The sequence below is a fragment of the Poecilia mexicana genome, unplaced genomic scaffold (assembly GCF_051168715.1).
Source record: "Poecilia mexicana isolate PSO_F unplaced genomic scaffold, ASM5116871v1 scaffold_14, whole genome shotgun sequence".
NCBI lineage: Eukaryota > Metazoa > Chordata > Actinopteri > Cyprinodontiformes > Poeciliidae > Poecilia > Poecilia mexicana.
In genome coordinates, this window is record NW_028263383.1 from 4327690 (window position 1) to 4355539 (window position 27850).

Genomic DNA, 27850 nt, shown 5'->3' on the forward strand with positions numbered 1-27850 from the left:
TCCTTTTTTTCCCTGCAGGTTGGCAGCATCTTACAACAAGGTTAATCAATAAATTTAAGTTCACCGATAAGATGGCGTGCTGCAGAGTTCGAAGAGGTACACATTTTACATATTTGCGTCTCTTTTTCCTTTCCGTGTTGCCTCTCCCAAAGTGACGTGACCTAATACTAGCAAAAACAATAAGATAAAGTAGATCATTCTCCTTTTGATGTGCATTTGTGAGTGATTCATAATAAATACTTTTATAAAACATTAAAATGATTTGTGTGATATGGATACTGCACTCATGTTTTCTGTCAGGCCCTGCAATGAAGGAGCACACGTGTGTCAGCACTTGCAGCACAAAAACTCCCAACAATTCAGTCTGTAATCGAACTGAGAAGGGGAACTACGGTCGGACACAACTTGCAAAAGCACTTCTTTGCTGCAGCTTGTGGGTCTCTCTTCATCCCTGCCCATTTGCTGTGAACCCCAGCTCCCCCCTCCCCCTAACAGTGCAATGACATGCCGTCATGAAATAAATGACCTTTTCGCCCAGTGTTTAGATTTGCTGCAGGTTTCATGTTCTAGCGGTAGGCCTGTTTGATTTCTGTGTTCTGAGGCCTGAATTTCCCATTAAGCAAAGTCTTCCTGCATGCCTGTAACAGCGGCACAGTTTCCGTGGCTCAGACAACACATTACTGGATGTTGCTGTTGTCTTCTGTGCCGTTTGCCTCCGACATATTCATCTTGCCCATGGAGTGGCCCACGTGGTTCACCCCGTCCTTGCGAGGTGGCATGCGCTCGTTGATGCGGTCTAAGCCCTTAGCCTCCTCGAAGCTGGTGATCTTGTGCTGGGGGGAGAACCCACGAATAGCTGAAGAAGAGGAAAAACGCAGGGTCAGGGTTATGTTACTCAACAATCTAAGGGCATTCCGCAGGTCGTGTTACTGTGTCAGACAGTTTACATGCACCCATCATGGACTGCATTAGTTTTGTGCTTCTCATAGTTCATTTTGGACAATTAGTTTTCCATGGTGGCTTGATCACACAACATACCGTTCTGATTGACTTTTAAAAACAAGAGCTAGCAAGAGGAAGCTGAAGAGTTTGGATGTATTCCTCTGACTTATTTATTCCACATACTTTGTACAATTTACCAGAACCTTTTGCAAGTGAAGCAGAAAGTTAAGGTTATTGTGTGGAATATGCTTAAAAGCCAGGCCCCTGCCAGGAAGTCAGCCGATAAAAAAAATGTGGTCAACCGTTTTTGATAAGAGGAGTTTCCAAATATCCAGATAAAAATGTGCAAGAAGCTTTCTGATGACTAAAAAAATAAGCTTCCAAATAGTTTCCAAATATTTGTCAAGATGAGCATGCAAACATTTGAGGTAATACGTATAATTTTAACAGAAGATCCAACATGAATTCAAACCTGTTAACTTAATTCTCCTTTTTTATGTTGCTAAATGTTGTAATGTCCATCTTATATTAATACATTGCTATGACAATCATGCCCGTGATGAGTGAATGCAGACGTCTGGCAGCCATTATAAGTGCAAGTAAAAAAAAAAAAAAGCTATGATATGATATATGATATATCCTCTCATGTGCCCAAACATGTCATGATTTCATAGTGTTAGCTGCATCAAAAGTGTTATTACATCTAGGAGAGACAATCAAGAATAATAATTATTCTTGAAAGGGGCGACCCTTTGCTAATTTCCTTTATCATCATCATTACCAATTGTGAGTCACTGCCTCATAAGCAATGTTTAAATTACAAAATAAAACTATGATCAAAGTTTGTTTTTGTTTCCCCCCAAGAAATGAAACAGCTTTTACAATCCAAATATGAGTCAGTGTTCAATAAATAAATAAAGTGACAATATAAAAACCCAGATTTACTATAAACTCACTGCAAACTATGATGGGTGAGACATTCTATGTGCTTCTTGTAAAGAGAGGCGAAAAAAGGTGTATGAAGAGGAGACTTTTTTCTGCAGATCTTGATCTAAAATGCGTACATACTGCCAGCACACCTTACACACATCTTACACACGTGTGACTCAGACACAATACCTTTGGAAAGCAAGTTATTCGACAGATATTATTCATCTTACATAAAATCAACAAGTATTATTTTGAAAAAAGAACATTTCTCTTATGTTTTAACTCTGCTTGGATGAACTTCACAATAAGTTGGAGCTCTATGAACAAAAGCTAAGCGTGGACTCTATATTGTTTCAACTATTGTCTGGAAATATTATATAGCAGGATACCCTGATAACATATTAAAGCAGTGGGACAAGGAGCACCAGTTTTACCTTCTCTGTCCTCATCATGCGTCTCGATGGCTTCAATGGCTTCAATGGTGGCTGAAGGGGGGAGGAGGGGAGCAGGTTACTCCTGATAAAGCCATGCAAATGTACAATGCAGCCCCAGGGAGAAGGCGACTCATGTTATTTGGCCAGATGAGCTGTACATGTTCACTGTTATCGAAGCCAAACTCAGAGGAGCGCCATGCATTAAAACTGAGTTAGTGTCAATCTCGGGTTAGAAAGTTTTCATGAAAAGTCACACAAATAGATCCACGAAGAGAGACACAGAAATGAGATGATGGAAAGTGCGGGGGGCTGAGATGACAAACAAAGATGTGAGAGCATCTGAATTACTTTTAATGCTTTGTACTGCGTAAGGAGGTAGTACTTGTTTCTGCATGTCTGATGAAACAATTTATGTCATTGCTTAGGAAGGTCCTTATCTGAATAAACTCACCTGGTCCTCCTGATAAAAGCTGTTGCAATTCTCAAAACATTTTACCATTTACCACTTTTCCAATCATTGAAAACACAATACATAAGCACCTTATGCTACATTCTCAGTGTGGAAGTTGCTACGATGTTAAGAGAACCCAAAGAAAACATTTATCCTAGTTACATTTCACCCAAGGTGTTGAAATCGGCTCTCATTAACTCAGTCGTGTGATGAAAATCGCATCTGCGTCCTCTTCTGTTTTGCACATGGTTCTGCGCGGTGAGTTGCGTGATTGGCCTGAAGTTTGTTGCCGTGTTTTATGCCGAAATGCACTATAACATCAGTGTTGATATTTCACTTTAACTGGTCAGCTTCCACTCTCCTGTTTGTGCATCCACGGGACGCATGAATACTTTTGAGGAACGTTTATCAGATGTGGTGGGGAATTATGTACATTTGCATGATTCTGCACTAAATGACTACAAAGACAGTCAAACATTGTTGTACATGGAGGAAGGCTGTATGCAGCGGCATTCTCTCTTGTGAGCGATTTGTAAAAGATTTGTAAAAAGACGTATGGGGGGGAGCGGACACCCGGGAGGGTAGAGGAGTATCCCCCAGCTTTTGTGAATAAAAATGTCCATGTGACTATGAGCTTAATATAAGATCAGATGTCAAAGGTTGGAAATGTCAGGTCCAAAATTATTTTCTGCTTGTGCTGAATTAGTGGCACCCTGTTTTACAGAAACTACTTTTTCCACATTCACTTTAAAAAAAAAAATACAGAGCAGGACGACCGCATAAGGGAGGTGTTGTCACGCATATGATTTCTCTCAAATGTCTTCAAAACAAGTATGGTGGACAAATTATACTGTATTTCTAATTTTCCGTTGGAAATAATTTCTCAGAGCTGTTTATGCTTGACCAATCAGTACAAGCGCCCTTATGTATCTATGACAATTTTGTCACACTGAAATGTTTTAGATCATCAAAACAATTGAATCAGTCAAAGATAACCCAAGTAATTTGAAAAACTGATGATGACAATGACTTCTTTTGATAGTGGAGAATATCTGCTCAAATCTACCTGGTCTGATGTAAGAAAGTAATTACCCCCTAAACCTATTAACTAGCTGTGCCACCCTTGGTGACAACTGCTTTCAAGCACGAGGTGATAATTGGCAGAGTGTCTTTGCATCTCTCTGGAGGAAATTTGTTTAGTGCTTCTTTGCAGAACTGTGTTTATTCAATCACATTGAAGGGAGTGTCAGGGCTTGTTAAAAGTAATACTACAACATCAAAATTCAGAACTTTTATTTTCAACATTTTTAGATCTGATTAAGATGTTGTAGTGTTATTTTTTTTTCCCAGTAGAAATTATTTTTTTCCCAGTACATGAGGATAAGCATATTTCGACCACCTTCAAAACAAGTCTAAACTAAACTTTTGTTGTTTCATCGGGATGGGATTTTGGCCTCAGTTGATAAGCTGCGGCTACAAGTAAGATACTGACTGCAAATAACTTTGTCACAGAACCCTTAAAAATCCATACTACACATTAGCTGCTGAAAATAGGCAGCAGAAAACTCTAAATTATACCCCATAAGGTTTGGATTAATATATCATTGGAAGATCCAACAAAAGACTAAAACAGCATTTACTGGCTGCTCTTTATTTAAGGGGGATTGGAGAAAGAGACAGATAGAAAAATAGATAAAGGCAATGGAAGAGATGAGAATGCTGATGAGTACAAGAACGAACCAAAATGAAAAAGAGAGAGAGAACCAGTGCTGGAGAAAAAGACTTAGGCTGAGCCTTCTGCTCACCACTCTGCAGTGTCTGTCTGCCTCCAGAGAGAACCCCACTTGGCAACATGCCAGTGGGCGTCAGGCCCTTAAGCGTCAACACATTTTCACTCTCCTCTCTGCAGGAAGAACAGAAGCAAGCAAGCAGGTCAGAAAGCTATGCTGAACCCAGATCAGACTGGAGAAAAAACACTTTTCCCCACTCACACAAACACACACACACGCATACAGAACAGACCTTATATAATGTCTGTGTTTCAAGATGTACACTACAATCATATCTCCATTTACTAACACACTCTTGAGCAAAATGTCTACCTGAGAACTGAGAACATTTTGGCCATTTTTCCAATAGCACGGATCTTGTTTCTGATCACCTCTTTGCGAGCCGCGGCTGCATTGGCTGCAAACAAACAGAGGTAATCCATCCACAGCAATTATAGACACACACCATAACAACGCTCTATTATTTTACTATTATGTCAATTTTGAGAAATGTAGTTTTTGTCAAGTCAAAATGAAATGATATGTTCTTATGTCTAGAGATGCATCAATCATTAAGACAGAAATCAGAATTTGCCACTTTGGTTGACTCTGACAGATCAAAAGCTGAAAGCTTTTTATTCATTAAATACATTAAAAAAGTAAGTAGAGACCTTAATAACAAGTAATCAGTCATTTTTGAAAAGATAAAAAATAAAAATAAATAAAAAACAACACTCCATGCCTTCTTTCTAACATGCAGCTTTAAATCTGATCCTAAATAACAACTGCTGAGCTGTTTTCCCTTTCTGAACAGCGACGTGCACAGATCTAGGTCAACCCTGAACCCACAATGTACCCGTGAGAAATATAAAAGATGAATTATGAAACGCTCTTCTTTAGACTTCTCACCATCAAATATCTCATCTTCATCATTCATCAGTTCATCATCAGAGCAGATGCTTAACACATTCACCAACATTTCGGTGACTGTGGAGGAAAGAGTGGACAGGAAGCAGGTAGTCACTGAGCGGTGCAGGAAACAAACCAGGGCGTAAAGATAAGCTGCCTTACAGTGTCTATAAGAATTATTCACCTCCTTGGATGTTTTGCCATTTTCATTGCTTTGACGAAATAAGTAATTGTATAAATAATCAACCCCTTCAAAGTGTCTGACTTAATTCAACAGTGGTCTAGTCAATTGGTCCTATTAGTCTCACAATAAGTGGAATGGAGATTACCTGAGTATAAAAACACCTGGCTCTGGAAGCCTGTCACTGGTTAATCAGTATTCCTGGTATACATCATGAAGACAAAAGAAATCAGCAAATCAGAGAAAAGTATATGTTAGGGGAGGGATACAAAAATAAATCTCTAAGCCACTTAACATCCTCTGGAGTTCACTTCAATCCATCATCTAGAAATGGAAAGGATCTGGTCCTTTCCATTTCTAGATCTGCCTAGATCAGCGTGCATCTAATGACTTGAGAGGAAGGGATATCTATGCATCCACTTATTTTATGTTTTTATTTAACTGTTATTACTTAGCAGAAATCTGTTTTCACTTGACAGTTAAGGGGCTTTTTTTCCCCCTCAAAAAAGCCAAACTTTGTTGATCACAAGTGATTTGTACAAGCTATAAAAAGGGTAAAACATCCAATGGGGGCAGATACATTTTAAAGGGCAACGTAAGAGAAGCAAGGAAGGTTTCTACCTTTTTCCCCAACAAAAGGCAGGGACCAAGTAAAGACGTCCATGAAGTTGGGCAGCCAGTAGGGGTGTGGCGAGCAGTTGAACTGTCGAATGTTCATGACGTTATTTTCATATTTCAGTACAGCAGCTGTAAGGGAAGCAGCGAGAACAGGGGAGTAAAATGTTCCACTTGAACCCGACTCCTCCTTACAACCAACGGACCTAAATGATGCTGTGTGACGTGCAGCTCGTTACATACAATCACCATCAAACTACGTCATACTGCATAAGACAAACACCTGGTTGTTAAGATTTGATTAATTTTCTGTTTTGTTTTAATGACATCTACATTTACTGCCATTGCTGATTAAAAAAAAAGCATAGAGTTTTTGTGAAAATTTAAAAAAAAAAAAGATTTGTTTACAATCAGAGTTGCAAAAAACAACAGAAGCTGTGACAATTAGACCGGACAAAGACACAAGATAACAGAGGGGATCACAAGGAAGATTCTGCTCCTGCAATAAAAGCTTAATTTATATCAAGGATTTTTTTTTAAAGGCACAGATGTTGTATATTTAGATTTCAGGTCAAGATTATTATTCCTCTGCCTGATTAACGCAATTATATGAGGTCTATTGAGGCATGAGAAGTCTATCTTTTTAATTATGAATTCACAACTTCATGATAAGGTGATGTCAAGATTAATAAAGCATTCCCTTTGAAGTAAAAGTAAAGTGTGAGTTTGCAGCCGGCAATTTGTGATCGCAAACTAATCACTAACGCTATGCCAGAAAGATATTGGCCAACGACGCTGTGACGACAACACAACAATTATATTAATATATCCGACTCAAAATAACCTTGAGCTGTTTATGAGCAGCTAGTTAAAAATGCAATGAATTGAAAGATAACCTCGCTTTCTGGCGTCATTACTCTAAAATCCACCACAAAATCACAACTTTTTAAATGAAGGCATAGAATACTCTTACACCTTCTTATAGATACAAGGCTCGGTTTACATTTAATATTGTTTATTAGAAGAAACAGGAAGAGAAAAGAAAATGCAGTATTCATCCACTAGGTGGCCTTGCTGAGGCCAGGGACTGCTGACACTGTTACATCAAGAGGCATAAAGCCACATGGAGATAGTCAGCAATGCTGACAGTCCCTCCCACGCTCCCCATCTCCCATAGCCCATGGCAACCAAGACGCAGATCTGAGAACACAAACAAACGGGGGCTCCCTGATGCTTTATTATGCCTGTTCACAGCTAAACGCACTTATATTAACTCACACACTTCAATTTGTTAGTTGAAATCATTTTCACGGAAAATCACAGGAAGTCTTGGTAATTATTTACAACTGACAGGGCGGCTTTTAGAGGATTCTCAAATGTCAGATTTCACTTTAGTGACACATAGAGTCCTGGAAAATTGAGCAAACATCTGTGAAATTGTGCAAAAAATTAAAATCTGAACTGAAATGTGCTTAAAAGAGCAGGGGTACTTGGGTACTTCAACTATAGGAGATAATTAATTAAGACACTTCTCTTTTACACCATTAGGCTCCTACTTTACATTTTTTTAATAGAATTTAAAAAAAATATATGTTCTATTTGACCTTAGATAGTTGAATACATCATATGCACGAGGATGACACATTTAAAAGCTTCTTGTCATAGTGGGCCAATTTCTGTGACTCAAAAATCACCAAAAAGCAACTCTCTAATGTGCAGAAATAAGACAAAGATTAATGTAATAAAAGGTGCAAAGAAACAATAAAAAGAAAAAACTGAAAATTAGAAAGAAAAAAAATCTGACCTTTATTGTTGTAAACATCCAGGTAATTTGGCGCAGAGAAGATGGTTATGAGGGATGGGAATCCAGTTGTCTGACTTTTACGGTACATCCGGTAACTTCAGCATAGCAAGGAAGAGGTGAAGAGAGAAACAGAAAAAAAGTTTATTCAGAAATTTAAAATCTAGTTGGATTTGTCTTCAGTCAAGAAATGTTTTATTATTTTCGCAGATGTGTTTTTTGTTTCAACGTACCCAGCATCTTGTGCTTCATGTGCTCGGATAATTGATAATAGGTTATTGCTCTGTAGGAACTCACATACAGCTGGATAACTGGAAAATAAAAGAAAAAATCGATGTTTAGGCAGAAAAAAAAATTAAAAAGAAAATTGTGTAAAGTTAAGACAGATATTTAACAGGCATGAAATACATTTAAATACATTCAAACAAAACATTACACTCTTTCATTAAATAACTTACTGGAGGGGAAGAAAGTAGTTGTGCTTTTTTTTCATAGCATTCATTATTTCCTAAATGCATAAACCCTCACCCTGCAGCCGGTGAGGAAAAGATTACAAATCAAATGTTTCAACTTTTAACTAAATCTGTGATATTTCACCTGATCAGCAGATAGATATGAGTGAAGGTTACAGCAAGTCTGACAATATCCAAAGTATCTCTATGTGAAAGATGGATTTAGCACAGTAATGAAAACTGTCAAATATGTGGCTGGTTATTGAATAAATGGAAAAAGTTGAGAGTGAGCGCCTCTACATTTCCCATTACTGTTGTGCAGCTAAACCTTACCGAGTAAAAAACATGTACTCAATATGAGCAAGAATCTATTTAAAATTGTTCATTGTTACAGTTTCCCATATTTGAATCTGTTTTACTTTTTTGCATTATTTTTCTCCTGATGCACATTTGAAAAATATTGTGTGTGTGTTTTTTTTATATATATATTCTATAAGGCCATCACTATTAGGTTATCCATATTCATTTCTGCATCCTTGAGCATCCTTGCGGTCAAGAACAAGCTGTGGCTGACATGAAGCAGTGGTGAGAGTATTAATTAGTTTATAGGCTTTAATTTAAAATTAGCTAGACTTAAAGAAGCTTTCCCAGACATCGTGCTACCTGATACACCACAGGGCACCTTCAGAAGTGTATGCATCTGCATGACAGAGCTTTTACAGCTCATTGTAAAGAATCAAAAGCATATTATTATGTTACTTAATGCTAAAATGTATCTGTGAAGCTGCTCACTTCTAGCCGGCTTTTTGCTTTAGGCTGGCTCTTATTTATTTATTTATTGCTATTTGCTGATTTGTTCCTGTATATTTTAAATGCAAATGTGTTATTTTAAAAATGGTTTATCATTGTGATTTTTCTTAAGCTTTAAATAATCAAAGATATTTCCTTTTATTCTTCTACACGTGTGTGTCTTTGATCATTTTTATTGTTATTTGCTTTTCACACTGGATCATTTTTTTTTCTTTTTGCTGAAAGCGTCAAGCTTCACGCACACAGAGAGACACCAGGACACGTAAAGCATAAAGAGCTCGAATGGAGGCATAAATGAGTAGCCATAATCTCCTGCTGATTGTTTCTCAGCAGGAGATTATGCAACTTTAATAAATAGATCATTTTTGGAAAAGGCTTTTCCAGCATCTTTAGGGCACTAGTTTAAATTTCCAGTCATTTAATTACTGTTTGAACTGATCATAATTCAGTGTTTCCAGATTAATGCGTCCTACTGTGAAGGCAAAGAATAAGAACACAAAAAGAAACGGAAATGCATTGTGTGTACACTGAGTAGTCACATTGGAATCTTCAATGCAAAACAGAATCACTAGATGTTACAGCTATGATCAATCTTTGTTTCTGTGTGACACTAACAATAATTTCTTCAGTTCTTTCGTTTTACTCAATCATCATGCTCATTAAATCACTTCCGGTAAAGTCTATACATTTCTTTAAGACTGTCTCTAAATTCCTCCCCCCTCCCAGCAGAATAAACCATGCAATTGTTGCATTTTGACTCATGAAATTTAAATTACAAATTGACTCAAACGTAAAACTCCTAATACCACCAAGTTAAACCTTCTCAGTAATAATCGTCTTCTGCTGCTCTTCCGTGCAGTCACTGCCATCCGTGGACCCATCAAACTTTCAGCGGTGTTTAAAATATTAAAGTGCTCCAAGGTTTATGCCGGAAGAAAAACAAGGGGACTGCTGTGCCCTAAGCACCTAGCAAAACTGTGCCATCCTTCCCCTTTTATTTAGGTCACATAGGTAACACTCCCTCGAGGAGAAAAAATATGCTTTAAATTACATGCGTAGCTACGGAAACATGTTCTAAGGTTTCCTCTGTGGCTGACATTTGAGTTTAACAACACAGCAAGATACTGCACTCAAAAGAACGTTATATAACCGTTTCTATTAAAAAACATCTACAGCACATTTTAATGTCAGACATAAGCCTGAAACTCGCCTTGTTTCAAAATCTATAATAATATTCACGTGAATTAATCAAACACACATTAATATTTTAGTCCCATTTTATTTGGTCAAACTACATTGATCGATTAATGCAAGGAAAAACACGGTATGGACTCGATAGCTGCCCTCCGATCGTTCCTTTTCTCTCCTTTGTGAAAACGCACAATGATATGTGTTGGTGAGCCTGTGACTGAGAACGAGTGAAAAATCTGACAAGTGAGTATGAGCGAAAGAGACAGAGAGGGATGGAAGTGCTGCGTCGTGAGTGTGAAACCGAGAGGTTTTTTTTCCCTTTTCTTTCACCTAAGATAATCCATCTGTGAAGCTGCTGGTCATTGCACTCAATTCCCCCCCAATATTTAAAAAAAACCTTACTTAGTTCATCTTGTTGTAACCACTGCACAAAAAAATTACATGTGAGCAAAGATAGAAAGCCAAGACGAAACGTAAGCTAGACTTTAAGTCAGATTCTTAAAGTCTAGCTTATGACTTAAGGTCCGATTCTGTTAGGTTTAACCACAGTGGTGTCCTATCAAAAATGGCTAATTTTGACTTGGTCACGTTTGTTTTTAGGCTACAATAACAAGCAAAAATGGTATTTCATTGTAACTTTATGTGGCTAAACAACTCAATGTAGGACACAGTTGTGAGGTGGAAGAAAAATCTTATTTGGTTTCCGGTTTTTATTAATAAAATCTGAGAAAAGTGGTTTGCATTTGCATCAACCTCAGTATATAATAAGGATGCAGAATGCAGAGCAATTTTTAAGTCATGTAGCATATTCTTTAGATTTAGGGTTATACTTTAACTGGGACATCTTAACACATGAATATGGTCCATAGTAGCATTGCCTGTATGTTAACCTCAACTCCACAATCGGGTCTTATGCAAGTTTTCTTCCAGTGCGTTGCTCTCTCCATCCGTCCATCAACTCTGACTCGCTTTCCAGATGCTGCTGAATTAGCACTACTTCAGTAAATTCATATTATCAGAGGTATTCAGTTTTATGGAGAATTATTTATAAGTTTTCAATTGATTTCCAACCCAAAACACAGTCTTTATGAAGTTGCCATCCTATCTTAACCTTGCCTTTGTATACACTGTGTTTGAAACAGATTTAAACATTTTTTTTTTTTTTTGCATTTCTCTCATAGTTTCCTACTAGAATTTGGTACTTTGTGCCGCATCCACACTGTAGGGATGTTGAGAGTCATAATGACGGAGAGGTGTGTTTGAGAGTGAAGGCAGAACAAAGCCAGGGGGAGATAGATGACTATAATAGCAGCATCCTCCACACATGTAGAGAACAATCCTCACTAGTGAGTTCCCATCTCACTGAAAACCAGTCGGAGACCATTTCACTCTGCTGGAAGAGAGAGCGATTTGTTTCATTCATCTAAGGCAACCGGATTGTTTTCATTGATATTAGCTAAGTACTTTGACTTTTAGGTTACCGTTTTACTCATAACAGTGTCATTTATGTTTGTGCTGGTCACAGTGTCATGTTTTATTAAACTTAACCTTTTAAAATGACCAATGTATTATCTGTTGCCATGAGCTGGAATAGACAACTATTATCATTATTATCCTTTCCACATGGGAAAAATCTAAACATGAATCATAAAAAACTTACTCTTTAAACTGAGGAGTTTTAAAGTGATTCTTTTCTGAGCCAACTCTGCTGCTGTGCTAACATAAATAGTAAGATGAAGATAAGAAATATGAATTTTATTTTCCCCCATAGCATTGCTAATGCTCTTAGCATTCCAGTCTTCTGTAAAAAAAAATGTTATAAAAAGAGGCATTTTGTGTTGAACTAAGTTGTTTTAATATCCAGCCAACCACAAAACAATGTTCTGTGTCCAGAGAAGCTAATTTCTGAGAATAAAACCTGTCTCCTTGAAGTTGTTGCACATTTTCTGAAATCATATGAAAAAGAGAAAAACCCTGAGAAGAGTACACAGCGCAATAATGGATAAAAATATTCATGGCTGTACTCGTCGTTGTGTCTCTTGTGAAATTGCCAGAGGTCCTTGCAAAAATCAGAGAAAATTAAATTTTAGCTGTAATATGATTTTTAGCAGCACACACTTGCCTGGACTGTGATTTCCCCTCTGAAGGAACCCAGAAAATCTTTCAGATTTTTTCGGAGCCAATCTGGTTCAGGTTCTGAGCTTTCATTAAGAATATTTTCACTATAATTGCCACCTAATGTCTTCCCCTTTCCACCACCAGCTCCCTGCCATCCCACAGCAATATCAGGTCAGATCTCACCTCTTATTATTTTGGCCTGACTTGACTGATGCAAATACTTTTGAGTCTCCTTTTTCCTGCCTATCATTCCATCTCTTTATGAGCTTTTCGTTCTTTTAAGTTGTCTTGCATTTGATGTCTATGAATAGATTATAATCTCAATATCTATTTTTAATCTCTAGTCACCACTTAGTCACCAGATATCAGTAAAAATTTTGATCTTATTTATATATGGTTCCCTTCTTTGATTTCTGATGTTTTCCTCAATCTAATTAGAGTAGAAATGATGCGTTCAAGAAAACCTGTGTAACCATAATTTAAAGCAGTTCAGTTTATTGCATAGTGTGACCTGCAACTCATAAGTGCTGCAGACACAACAGCCACATGAGTCAAGTGACTGTGATCACTGTAGTATTTGGACTTTATGACAGGGATAAAAAGCAATGCAGGCTGAAATATAAAATCGTTTAATACCCAGGGATCTTTATATACCAGAGGCTGTTAGCGGTTCTTAATAATGTGTTTATATTTACTGTGGTTTCATAACAATGACTACACAGATGTCTCTCAAACTGAATTCAGTATAAAAGGACTTTTCTACTAGTTTTCATTAGAAAACTAGTGGACTTAAAAAGAGTCCATGAATCAAGGGGGGAGTTCATTTAAAATCAGCGTTGAAGTCGAAAGCATCATCTGTATAAACGGTAGAGAGGCTGATGTCGACAGGGACAGGCTGGAAAGGTTTCTACTAGTTTTCACTAGAAAACTAGTAGAAACACCTGTGGTGGTGTTTCTACTAGTAGAAACTAGTAGTGGTCTTGGACTACAGGTACCGTGTTGCCACAGCATTTACAAGGTAACAGAAACAAAAAAGGCCAGAAAAAGGCGCCTGGTGCGGTGGTACTCTTTCTTCAAGCAAGGACTTAAAATGGTCTCACACTCATGTTTTCTGTTTCCTTCAGAGGTAAAAGATTTTAAACCATGAATGTCTGTTCCCAACAAAGCTGCCACAAACAACCAACAAAATCCTTCTGTCAAGTGATTGAAATGCGCCTATAAATGCATTGTTATATTTTAAGACAGCTAAACATACTCTAATTGTTTTGTAAGTAATTCTAAAAAAGCTGAAAATAGCACATTTTCATGTTTTAAGTTATACTCAAGAACGGTGACTTGAATTCATAAACAACAGCAATGCTGAATTTTAGGTAAACGCCAGGTATCAGATGTGAAAATGTTCATGTTAAAGTAGAAAAACTGTTATAAAAATATTCATATCCCTCGTATCAGGACCTCCTGTAAGTGCCAGTTTAAGAGGATGGAAATATGTGAGAAATCATCTGGTTGTAGATAAATACAGCCAGGTGAGTCAAACCTGACAGGATGGGGCAATCAGCTCTGTGGTCATCTTATCTGCTCTTACTCTGAGAGTATAGTTTTCTCTGTGCATATTGTTAGTAATGGTATCAATTGAAAATGAGGTGCATAGTATCCATGCAGGACATGGACTAATTACGTCATTAGTGATTTTTTTGTGATGCAGAATAATTCTGGTTAAATTTGAATTGTCCATGTTTTTAACAAGAGACCAAAGTAGTTTAGCTTTTTTAAAAAACCAACAAGCAAAGAACCTAAACAATAAAAAAGACTGTAAAATAACTACTCACTGCCAAACAAGAATTTACAAATCAGATATAAAGTTCACCACTTTTAACCTCCTTTGGAGGTTACCCTCAAACCCACATTATTCCTGTGCTCACCTGTAGAAGTAGGAGCAACCTCGCACTGTGTTGTGACTGAAGTATTCCTGGGTTTTCTCATTTCCAAAGTCTTCCAGAGGATCAGACCAGAGCAGGTCACACATGGGCCCAAATGCTGGCGGCTCTTTGAACCGATCCAACTTAACACGAAGAAGAGAAACGTTTTAAGGCATAAAAAAAAACTACAAAAATAACGAAGCGTTACGTGGGGGACGCCGTTCTACTGTTTCTCCATTACCTTTTTAATGTCGTCTAAGTTGTGTATTTCAGGTGAGAGTCCTCCGTGGACACACAAAAACTGCTGGTTCATGAGTGCAGCCAAAGGAAGGCAGTCAAATGCATCCATACATGAGTCATACACCTGCTCTGAGTACTTGATTTTACCTGATAGACAAAACGATGGATCAGCTGCACGAATGAGAATTAATGCTAAGTCTGAACTCATATTTTTCACTAAAACATTTAGCTATCAACATCAAATTTTCATCTGTTGACAGAAAACTCCAACCTTTCATACTGTCACATGTGCTATAGTGGTTTAGGTCCTCCAGACATGCTGCAGGCTACACGAAAGCATGCCAAGACTAGAAGAACAGCCTCAAAAGCAAACGCGTTGAACCCTGCGAAGGTACTCACATTCTTGTTTGAAGGTGAAATATTCTGTCAAATGTCTACATTCATGATTTCCACGAAGTAAAAATAGCGTCTTTGGATAGAGGATTTTCAGCGACCAAAGGTATAAAACACACTGTCAGAGCAAACAGACAGACAAGCATAGATTTAGTTATTTTAGAGCACGCATCCACTGCTGTTAAGAATCTTTTTTTTTTTCCTTTCAGCACATACAAACATATATTCTCACCTCAATACTGAAGTAGCCACGGTCAACATAGTCCCCGAGGAACAGGTACCGTGTTGTGGCTGGCGATCCTCCCACTTCAAACAACTTCATAAGATCAAAGAATTGACCGTGGATGTCCCCACAGACTAGAAAATGAGCAAAGGAAAAAAATAGAAATATGGTATTGAATTAAAATTTTTCCTCTGAATGTTACTTTTTTGAGCACAGCAACTTTGTCGAGTTTGGCAAAAAAAATGTCCTGAATTATATAAACATAAAGAATTCCTTTAAATTAGAGATACATCAATAGATTTTCATGTTATTTAAATGCATATATTTTAGTTGAATTTGTACTGTGTTTACTGCTAGTTTAATCTAATAATCTATTCAAAGAAAACACAGGCCTCGTTATTAGCATCATTTCAATTGTGTGTTTTAATACAGCTCTAATTTATCAGACCCAACAAAAACAGGTTAACAGGTAACTGAAGAGATTTTGGGGGTATTTTTTGTGATTTTGGTTTAGTACAAAATAATGAAAACCAGAAAGGCATGTTTTCTGTTGGTGAAGTCGTATTTTATTATTTGGGAGATCAAAGAGTACTTAGGAGGGAGAGGAAGCTTTTACATCCCTTGATGCCCAGCAGTAGGGAAACTTGCAAAGGAAATCAGTGTGACTCCACAGTCAGCCTGAGTCAAGCGTCTCCATGGTAACAAACCATTCCACTGGCCAATGAATGGTGATATGAACTTAAAATCCTTTCTCGTGGTATTATGTGTCATTTAATGAGATGAAAAGTGATGACGATAAATGTTTAATAATCCATCGATTTCTTTGTCATAAATCGATCAAGCATAAGATTCTTTTGTCTGCCTAACATTTCTGCAGTCCTTTAATTGGAATATCAAAAAGTGAAGCTTTTTTGTTACTCCAATTGTGCAGCTCATTTATTGGGCACAAATAAAATCGCTTTATCTTGCATAGAACTGGGGTCAAGGTTGTGGCATTCCCAATGTTCACCTGCAGAATAACCAGGTCCTTTTGCAGTGACATTACCACTGCAATGTCACTGCAAATGACCTAACTGGAGATGAATGCCACATGAGATGTCCCGAATGATGAGATAACAAGGATAGAACAGAAAGTAGGTCAATTTATCAGATTCAAGCATAAATGAATCCACATCATTGCAGACACCACAGCTTTCAGTGATTTTAAATAATGTTAATAGTGAGTCATTGCTGCAATATTTCAGTTGCTTCTTTAACATTAAAGGTGTGCGAGAGCTCATTGTCGACATTTTCACAAAATCTTTGGCAGCCTGATTTATCGTGATCAAATTGAGCGTTCCTCCACATCATGGAAAAGAAATGCAGATTTGCAATAGTGAGAAGTGTATATGAGAGATAAATCAGCAGATCAGACTCTCAACAGATACCAAAAATCAGTCTTTACCAGAACAAAGTCTCAAGAGATCATCCCTAATGTTGATCAAAAAGAAAAACAATGTGTCACATAGCTAACATCTAATCACCAGGAAAATAAAAACAGGTGTTCAGAGAGGAAGTCAAAAACAGGCATACAGAAAGCAGTATAACCTCAAACCTCAAAAATCCACCCCATTGGAAGCACTGCATTATTTTATTCATTTAAAATAGACAATACACACACATTGGTGTGAACCAGATGCCTTGTGTTTAATCTTTATAGCAAACCTGCTAGTTTTTACCGCCTATTCACAGGAAGCTTTTGCCTATATGAAAATAAATAAAAAAAAGATAAAGAAAGGCATAAATAAATAATGTTTGTTACATTTTCACATGTGAGCAGGTCTGCCCACACTGAGGCCACTGCTTTAGGCCTCTACCTGGCCAACATTACCATGAACATATCAGTTTTAGTGTTAGAAATGTAGGAGATTGCTTTGAAGGGCTTTAGCCATCCTCCGCAGACATCTGCTACGCTATCAAAGAACCATGTCGCCTTTTTTATCGTCAGTCTTGCAGTGACATGGGATAACAACAAATCACAATGACAATAGTCGAGGTGTAAATACAAATTCTGACCCATCTCATGCAATCCGTCTGCCACGTGCAATAATGTGTTGAAACAGACGTGTAAATCTGCGCCTATGAAGATCAGAAGATATTTATGCAGATACAGTGACAATAAAATCATGGTGACGATGTTTGTAAACAACAAAGCAGAGCACATTATTGGTGCTGAGATCATCATGTCTGTTGTTTGTACAAAATGTAAAAAACAAACAAACACATTTATAGTTTGGAAATAATGACGATGATTTGTGTTACTGACGAGACCTTTAAATAATTATGGAAGTACTTTGAGCAATTACATCGAGGACATGATGGTAATGAGATATTTCTGTGGTCTTTAAGGCCTCCTTTCTCTGCTTCTGAGAAATGAGAAGCGCAAACCTCAAAGGGGTAGAAGAAACCCAAGCCCCCAGGGAGATGTATGCTTTTTTCACAGCGAACACTATGGCTCTGGAGTGCAAGCCTACATCTCATTTCCTTGCTGCCTTCAATTTTTCATTATCAACTCGCTCTGTCTCGTTCTCTCCTGCTCATCCTCCATCTCCTCTCGCTTTTCCGTCTCCCCTATCAGCTCCACAGTGGCCTTCGCCCACTCAAAGCTCAGAGCAATGTGTGTGGGAGACTGCTTGTGTGACTAAAGCAATCAAACACACACATGCGCACATAGGTGCAGGCCCGTGCACAAACACCCCATGTATTACATGCAGGCGAAAGCCACATTGAAATTCAAATGCAGTCGAGCTCACAAAGATACGAAACAAACGCACAAATGCCCGCGCACAATACTTTTACAGATTTTCACCTCAATATGTTCTGCATCTATTTAGACCAGGAGGCTTAGGCCTGAAGATGTGACTTTTGTCACTTTGTCACTTCTGAAAATGTTGAGCTGATCGTGAGCTAATGAATTAATACTGGTGCTTTTATGTGTATTTAATATCGTGCATCTTGTCGTATTAAACATGCACGTGAAAGTGAACAAAGCATTAACGAACCACGTGAAGTGGTTTAAAATCAAATGTCCAGAGAACTAAACCTTTGGGAATCAGAGGAAATTTAAATTGTCCTATGTGATGTGTTGGTGTATTTACAAAACAATTATTTGTGGGTCTAAATGTAAAGAAATAAAGCATAATTCCTGAAATACCAACTCTTATTAAGTCTATATAGTCTTTCTGTAAATGGTGTAAAATACAAAATTTGCCATAGACTGAAAATGTCTCAATTAGTTTCCTTTTAATCCAGTGATCTCTGTTTTCCTACATCAAAACAATCAGCGCAAAACTACTTAAAATTTAGATCTGACCAGGGCAACACCAGCAAAGCTCTGCTGGTAAGTTCCTATCTGAACCAAACATCGACTGGCCTGAAACAACAACAAAGATCAAAAGAAGGAGGCGGACTAAAAATACTCATCCTGAGCAACACCAAAGAACACACTGTCTGCGATAATTATCTACCAAACTGTTGCCCCAGGGCCAAAATCAATAACTAAATAGTGCGTGCTTTATTTTTAAGACTCAGTTTCAACTTTGGAGTCATTATTTCTTCCTTCTGCAATAAAACTTCTGCAACCCACCACATCCGACAATACAACCTCGAATCCTCGTCCAGTTTGGTTCGGTTATTTTAAATATTTTAATTATTAAGATTACATTTAGGAAAGCAACTATATTCTTACTGGCATTTTCAGACTAATGATGACAAACACACATTTACCTCATTTGAGCATGATCTATTCTTTCCCATTTTAAAGAGTAGCTAAGTAAAAAGCTATTCTCATACCTGTACAGCAAGGACAAATAAATTGAAGGATTACTCATTAAAAGCTCCTCAACACCAATGCATACGAACAAAGAATAGACATCAGATCAGCGACTAGGATGCACACCAACATATCAACGATATATGTGATTTGGATGACTGCTGAAACAGATGTGTGCTAAATTTACTGGGAGTCATCAGCCTCAATTGTACATTACCTTTTTAGATAATTGTCCCCTGTTTGGGGGTGAAAATAAACACCAGGAATGATTTAAATAGGATTGAAAAAGGTAAACAAAACTGCTTAATAATAAAACTGCCTAATAATAAAATGGCTAGCTTTAATTTAGATGAGTAAGGCCCATGGCTTTGATGCTAAACATGCTAAATCACTGACAGAAGAGCCCATTTTCAAACTACGACATATCAAAACATTAGTCTTTCAAATGTTTAACTGAAGATCATAAAAAATGAGTTCCAGGTTTAGCCTAATTCAGCTTGCCATGAAAAGCTTGGAAACGTCCCTAAACCATGTGATACCTGTGACTGGTGCCTCAATGTCGAGAATAGTTTTCTCCTGACGGAGGATGGCTGCTCCCTCATTGATGATTCGGAGCGCGACAGCTTCTTCCACACGGCCCTCCTTGGTCAGGTGAGCCTTCAGCAGATCTACGCGAGGTTTGCCTTCACAGTCGAACACTTCCTTCATTGTAAGGCGGTGGCTCAAGGGGAAGGGGACAGCTAAGGGAGGACAGAGCACAGAGGCAAAAATTGTAATTCAAATAATTGGCATACGGCAGAAACATGGATTGTCAGTGCTACTGACAATCCAGTTATTAAATTATTTGATTATAATGTATGATATTCACAAGAAGGTCTGCTTTTCAATGCAACGTATTCCAATGCAGGTGTGGAGTTTTGTGTTTTCTGATTTCTGCATAAAACATTCAAGCAATTGGTTCACTCTTCCCGGTTTCCTAAAGCGTGTGGTCATTAAATCTGCACCAGTCACCTACCCACCAGACAGTCTGTGAAACTGTGAAATCCAAGCACAGATAATTACTTCGGTGATGGCAGTCAAGGATTATTATTATTTTAAAATTTGCAGATGATCTGTGTGACTACTAGCTTCTGGGCACATGCACAAACATTAATCTAGATACACAGAAAAAGTGTCAAAAGAATGAATAATTTACATGGGAAGAAAATGTAAGCCCAGTTTGCTAATTTACATTAGTGAGAAACGAAGGCACCAACACACTCTTACTGGAAACATGCACATATGTTATAAGTCAAAAACTCAGAGAATGAGCAATTGAATGTGTGCCAGATTTCTGCAGTGTGCAACTAACAAGGCCACTCAGCACAGCCAGAGAAAGAAAAGACAAAGAAAAAGGCTCTGAACTCAATGTGGTGAAGATGGTCTTTAATAATGAATGGTAAACTAGAGAAATCTCAAAGCCACTACTCCTGGGATAATAAGGCAAGCCCCTGCAAGTGTAGTTAAAGGGCCTAAAACTTTTCACAGGGCGCAGTGTGTATCTGTGATGGCGACGTGTGCTTTGACACTTAACCAGCAAGTACAAAGCAGCGTTGAATGCACTGCAGAGGAAGTGAATGAGCCCACTACATATAACAGCGCTCAAAAATCTGTTCAGTTTTTGTAAGCAGTATAAAAAGCAGTTACCAGTTAAAAACAGAAAGAAACAATTTATGATATATGAAGCAAAATCACCTTATTCCTGCAAAGTAAGCATACAAGTTAGAAAAAAGAGTTGGAGGAAGTGCACACCTTTTCACTATACTTCTCAGAAAGTCATTTGTTACTTATAAACATTCTTTGTTGTTATATTTCAGATAGTTTAGGTTTTTTTTAAAAGTAAAATTTTGACAAAACTTGTAAGGAGTTAATATCTTACACAGAGAAGTTAAGTGTCTATGCACCTTCATTTAAAATACAGCTTATTGACCCTGAGGCTAACACCTGGTCCAGGAAAGGCCAAGCTAATAGTCAGAAGTTTACAAATGTCCAAGAGGGGTCAAGTTAACACTTTGAAGATAGTGGCTAGTTTAAGAGGGCCCACATGGATGGCCCGAAACTGATGAGTAGCCCAAGAGGGGCCAAAATATTGTTTTAAAGCTAAGCTAATAAGCTAATAGTTATTCTTGGTGAGACCAGGCATATCTTAGTCCAAGAGGGCCAAGCTAACATTTGGACGCTGCTGATGGTCCATAAGGCACCAGGCTACCAATATGAAGATATGAACAAAAGGAAGGGGCCATTTTGGATGAAACAAGGCTATAATCTGAAACAAATCGCGAGTCCAAGAGAGCCTAGGTAATACTATGATGCTAATACTCCAAACTAACTAGAAATTAAAAGTTAGTCCAACTTTTAATTTTAAGTTAAAAGTCTGAAGCTAAACAACTAGAAGCTGAGTAATAAATATGGTAGACTAAATATAATTCAAACCACTACAATGTTTTTTTTGTTTGTTTTTTTTTTACACCACTTTACATTCACATCAAAAGGCTACTCTGTGTTACAGTTACTCTGTTCTCAGTATGTTTCACACAGAAAAATTATTTTTGGTGCACCACCTCCAACGTCCACTTCTTGAGGAAATATTCACAGATACTGTCCAGCGCAAACATGGTGACAAGTAAAAAGCTCACAAAATAGTCTTAGCATAATGCTGAATAAAACAATAATAATATTTTTTCTGAACTGTGACTCTTTCAAATCTTTCTTTAACAAACAGTGTACTTTTTTTTCATCTGATTGTTTCAGTGTGGATTTGTAAAAATCAGTAAATACAAATCTAATGTGATGTTCTAATCCAGTGCCGTTGCAGGACCTCTGACCTCTACAACTGTAGATTACCACAACGTCTCTCTTTCCAACAGCAAAGCAATCTTAATATTGTTTATTTCTAGATTTTTATTCATTCTTTGCTTTTTACCAAACTGGAATGACATTGAAACTTAATGTTAATGAAATAGATCGACCAGAGCTTTAGCAATGTGCAACAATTTGTCTGGAGATGATCACTAAACAAACTTGATAATAAAATATGGCCATTCTGTTGTGCTTTATTCATTGCACTCAAATTGGACAGCCAAAACTTAAAAGCATGTACATAAAGAATAAAAAATAACAACAACAATATTCACATATTCATATATTTCTTTAATAAATTAGAACATGCTTTGCTTTTTGATTATATTGCAAAAATCTTGTAAATGTAGCTCCTAATTCTTCTAAAACAATTTATCATAAAATTATTAAATAAATTCCTAATTCTATAAGGAATCAAATTTACTCGCTGCGTATTTACTCAAAATGCATTTAGCCTATATTTTTTATAGTAGTCTTCCTAATATGGGTAATAACAGTAAACTCCTAAATATATAATCCCTGCATCTTATGTAATATTCTTCCACAACACCTTCTACAGAAGCAAAGGCACATTATACAAGTACACTGATATAGATGTGTGGTGCAGAGATGAAAAGCTGACTTCTGCTCAGCGCCAAGCTCAGCTGAGCTATGAAATACTGTATGTTGCCGGGCAACAGCAGCAGCAGCAGCGGCAGTGGCAACAGCAACAGCAGCTGAGTGTTGGAGTGCAGCCAGTGGTGCTCCAGAAAACTGCAATTTGCACTGGAGGTTCATAGAGGCAGTGATTTATTAGACACGTTAAGGCAGCTGACAACACAAATTTTCCAATCAGCTTTGAATAAAACTTGCGTTGTATTGTATTCATGATGCCTGACAAATATTCCTAAGACAGGTTATCACGCTGAGCAATTGAAAAAAAAAAACAGAACAACCATGTATGTAATAGATATTATTGCAAAAGAGAGATCCTGGATCCTATTAGGAAATACTGTACAGCCCCACATGATTGGACTAACTAGTGTTGGTAGGTGTAAGGTTCCCTTCAGACCTCCATGTGCAAGGTCTACACACTGGAAGATATTTAAACCTCCAAACTAAATGTATTTATTACATTTAGCAAACACTGGTCCACTTCCATCTAGTCAAACTATTTCATCAGTCATTAGAAGTGACTTTAGGATGAAGGAACAAGTGGCAAAGTGAGGAAAGATTGTGCACAGGTAGAAATGTAGCCTTCTGCCTGTTAATGCTAACAGTTCAGCAGAAAATCAAACTGCACTGGCCAGCAGAAACCAAACCAAAGCTTTTTATGCTCTGTCTGAACTGAAGATAAACCTAGTTTGCTTTAGCTTAAAGCTATGCCCACAAGGATAAAAATATCCCCAGTCTCACGTAGTGAGTGCACCAGAACATAATAACTCACTATTGTCATGATGGCAAACTTTGATCAACTGATGCCACTATGATTCAGTTCTTTATGACTTTTTTTTTTTTTTTTTTTTTTTTTTTACATTAGGCACTCTGGGAATTGTAAAAAGAAAGGCTTGTCTCTTCAAAGCCAAATACCAAAATAGGAAAAAGCAGATAAAAGTGACAAAAGGAATATCCGCAAGCCTGTCAAGAAATAACAAAACCTATCACATGTTTTAGAGCCTCTAGAAAATGACTCGAACTTAGATGTGAGTAAATGTTTTCCTATTTTAAATGGTCAGATAGTTTCTACAAAATACACAAGTAATAAAACTGAAACAAATCTCTAGAGTCATTGGACTCGCCGGCGAGTCTTTTTTACATGTCTGCTTTGGCGCGACGTAGCAGCAAGACTCCGCCTCCCCCAGTCTCACTTTCTACTGGTGCTTGAAGTGCACATGTTAAACTACACACCAGTTTTTAAATCGGGTTAATAGACCAAGTAAAACCGGAGTTATGCTTAAATATGTAAACCATATTTTTTTTCAATTAGCGAAATTGTAAAACCCGCTCCGTTCGACAGTGAAACGGAGCGCTCTCGCAACACAAAGAATAAAATGTAACAGGATCCTCTCACTCGAGCTCACGTATTCAACTGATAAGAGTTGACATTTCGTTACAGATAAACAGTGACGTAAGTAACCCCGCGAAAAAAGTAAAAATGAGAAAAAAGAAAAAAAAGCAGTAACGCGGGAACGGAGAAGAGAAAAAGAGGCACGTAGACAGATAGTTGTGATATCAGACCGATCGGTAAAATCTACCTCGTAATTTGTATATCGGACATTGTTTTTTATTTTTTCTGTAAAGAATGATGAGAAGAATGAATGTGGAGCAGGCAGCAAAGCTCTTTTTTGAGCTCGAAGATGAGGGAGACTCGCAGTCTGAGTCTGAATCAGACAGCAATGATTCTGAAGACGATGTAGCGATTCAGTCATTCATATCAGAAAGAGAGAGAGGACATGGGTATCAGGAAGAAGATGAGGTAGGGACAAACCTAGCTAAGCGAAGGTCGAAAGTGAGAAGTAGGCGGGGCTGTACAACTGCGCGGTCTCGATCACCGAGAGGTGGCGCTGAGCCCCTCCCGACAGTGATCCCTGGAAGACGGAGGAGGATCCTGACAGTGTGCCGGGAGTAAGCAGGTTTCAGCCACGGCGAACACCCGGTGTCCAAATAAACAACCTGTCTTCCTATAGTCCAAAAGATCTTTTTTTATTGTATTTTGCCACTGACACAGTGAAAACAATTTGCCTCAGCACAAACAAAAATGCAGCAAAAAAAAAAAAAAAAAATTAGGGAAAAAGTACAAATGGAGTGACATTGAAATGGAAGATCTGTACAATTTTTTTGGTCTGCTGATATATATGTCTTTAGTTTCACTGCCCAGTATTCAGGATTCAGGACTATTGGAAGCAAAACAGTATTTTGTCTGTGCCCGTTCCAATTTATAGTAGACATTATATATATATATATATATATATATATATATATATATATATATATATATATATATATATATATATATATATATATATATATATATATATAATATAGAAATTTATAGTGTACTAAAATTGCCATGATAAGTAATTGCCAGGATTTAAATTTATTTAGGAAAGTTATACATTTTTCGGAATCTTGTTTTGATATTTTGTAAATAGTAGCACAGAAGCGAATGGATTACCTACAATTTATTGATAATAATCTAATTATACATGAGTTGTTTGCTATATTTGTACATATTAATTTTGAAATATTGAGTATACTTTATAATTCTAAACCATAAAAAATATTTGTTATACATATTTGTGGGTTTCACAGTGAAAAAATTAAACTTTTTCTACTCGAATTTTCCTTTTTTGTGTGATTTTAGGTCCAAATGCAATGTCAGTAAGTCCAAATGACAAAAAATGTGTAAATTGGAAAAGTTCAGGTTGTCCTGAAAAAAATGATACCACATAAGGCAATATTAATGGTTTTTATTAAGAAATATAAAGATAAAATCAAAATTAGTCAAAAACGGCCATTTAGAACACTGACTCTTAATTAATAACATAAGTGTTTCAGACTCCTCAAAGCGTTTGGTGTTACATGCTCCTGTTACAAAAGCAAAGCGTTTCAGTCAGAAAGCTGGCCGTGTGCCTGTGCTGATGTGGACTTTCTGTTTGCTTCACACTGTTTTTTCAACTCTTGGCCAACAGTCATTTCTGTTGTTCAAATTGCCAGTCATCCTTAGATATACAAGTGATTGCATGGCTTCCCTCTATAATATGTCCAGTATTAGTAAATTATGCCATGGTGATATCAGATGTGATTAATTCCCATTTTCCTTCGATGTTGCTCAGTTTCTTCTAATTCTGTGTAATTTAGTATTTTTGATAGAATCAGTTACATTGAGGAATCAAGAGGGTAATTGTCACCAATATTTCCTTACAGGTTTTCCATTATTTCAGTTTTAATTTGTGTCACACAAGTAAGGAAAATGCATTTTTGGGATTAGCATTTAAGTTGAGTATGTTGCTTACAATAAGAGATATGTCAAAGAGCAACATTATGATAAAGAGAAAAAAAAAACAACTAAAAATAATCAAACACTGGTTTCATTTGTTTTGTTCTAAGTTCATGTTTATGAGCAACAATTTCAGTTTACTGTTCCATCAATTACTTATTTAATTCAGGTATTGTTTATTTATTGAACAATATAATGAATTGGACCTCTAATGTTGCATTCACAAGAACTAAAATAAAAGGCTTTTAGTTAGAATGTACACATGTCCTGTCACTTTAAGTTAAGTTTCTGTTGGGTTCCCCGTCAAGCCAGAAGCACCAAGCAGTGACCAAGTTTACTTATACCTTGGCCTGTCCCTGCATTGGGATATCTAATTTTCATGATGACATTTTTAATATGCTGTGCTGCTGCCTTGGCAATATGAATAAAAATGTTGTGGGTCAAAAGATTTTCTTTAGAATGCCTTGTATGTCTGTAATGGTTTATCAAACTAAATCACTTTGTCGATTTGTTGTATTTCATGTGGGCAATATGGCTTTTTGCCAAGGCCAGTGCTGCCTGTAGGGGGGCAGCCACAGCAGAAAAAAACAAAAAACAAAAAACCTACTCTACACAAAAGTTGGAATCCATGCAATGTATGAATTGGTACTAAATGAAAGTGCTGTTTTGGTGTCTCTGCTATGGAATCTGGACAACATATCTAGTTAAAAATCTTGGCTCTAAACCTGAACTGACAGATTCTTCTCCACCCATTTTCGTTTCCAATCAACAGCAGAAGTTAAGTATTGTGGTTTCTTATTGGTTATATAATAAAAATACTGCTTGCAGTACGAGCTTTGTTGGTGAGTGGGTGTATTTGGTAGTGTGAGGGGCAGCAGAAGCAGGTGCTTTTTCATTCTATTAAAAAAAAAAAGTTAACGTTAAGCTTATATTTGATGCTTCAAAAGATAATTGTCACAAATATTGCCGTGTTTCTCCAAGTCTTGAGCCTGTAGTGGTTCTAGTGCTGATAGATCTGCTAGGCCATCCTGATAATGCACTGGACTGTATACTACAGAAATATATTCATGCACAGTGCAGATGCATGCTGAAAATGAGCTGGGCCAAGTGAGCTATGGCAACTGTGAGGACCTCATCATCCCACATCGATCAGTTCCATACATGCCTTTTTTCTTCTTCTTCTTTATTCCCCCTAATCAAATTAAAATGTGACTCACTCCTGGTAAAGTATATCCCATTAAATGTCAATTTCATGCCCCCTTCCTCCTCTGCTGCCCCCGTTAAAGCCCACGAAATCCTGCTGCATCACTGCTCCAGCTTCTACCACAACTGAGCTTTTCTTCCTCCTCACTTCTGCCTGCCTGCTGCAGCCTACACGCCATGCTACTGTAAAACCGAGCAGCAGCAAAAAGATCCAGTTAGATCGCGGAATGCGTGCATATATTTATATACAGATATATGTTTGAGCAATGCTTCGTGCTTTACGCCTGACTTCCTCGGGGGAGAGCTTGTGCAGCAGAGGAACCTGGGATTGTTTATCAACATCAAAGCTTCTCATGTCCACTATAACCTCCCAACCAACGCAACTTAATCAATCATTATGGCACGATTAAAACAACAGTAAAGGACACGTCCCCCCAATGTCCGCCCCCCCCCACCACCTTAACCGCAGCGCTTGAGATATTATGTAATGCAGCCACATCCGAGCGGAAAATGTAGGCTAACTTACATTTTACCACCCGATCGGTGGGGTTTAAGACGGTGTCAGCGTTAGACATCTTCAT

At 37.5% G+C, this 27850-nt stretch overlaps 1 protein-coding gene across 1 annotated transcript; it reads right to left on the reverse strand.

Annotated features, from left to right (window-relative positions):
* Nucleotides 1–601: 601 nt before the first annotated feature.
* ppp3ca (protein phosphatase 3, catalytic subunit, alpha isozyme) lies at nucleotides 602–27850 on the reverse strand. The gene is made up of 14 exons (XM_014993458.2): nucleotides 27796–27850; nucleotides 19729–19929; nucleotides 15388–15512; nucleotides 15162–15273; nucleotides 14764–14909; nucleotides 14526–14665; nucleotides 8266–8343; nucleotides 8036–8130; nucleotides 6238–6363; nucleotides 5436–5513; nucleotides 4860–4944; nucleotides 4563–4660; nucleotides 2307–2357; nucleotides 602–856 (listed from the first exon to the last, which is right to left on the reverse strand). Exons 1-14 carry the CDS (start codon nucleotides 27848–27850, stop codon nucleotides 678–680), a joined length of 1569 nt encoding a protein of 522 aa, XP_014848944.1. The 3' UTR covers nucleotides 602–677.

Excerpts from the sequence above, each read along its gene's own strand:
- ppp3ca (XM_014993458.2), bottom strand. The coding sequence starts at position 27,850 with ATGAAGATGTCTAACGCTGACACCGTCTTAAACCCCACCGATCGGGTG. Across the intron at positions 15,513-19,728 it reads CATTGAGGCACCAGTCACAG|TCTGTGGGGACATCCACGGT; the intron begins GTATCACATGGT and ends CTCATTTTCTAG. Across the intron at positions 8,131-8,265 it reads CATGAAGCACAAGATGCTGG|TTACCGGATGTACCGTAAAA; the intron begins GTACGTTGAAAC and ends GCTATGCTGAAG.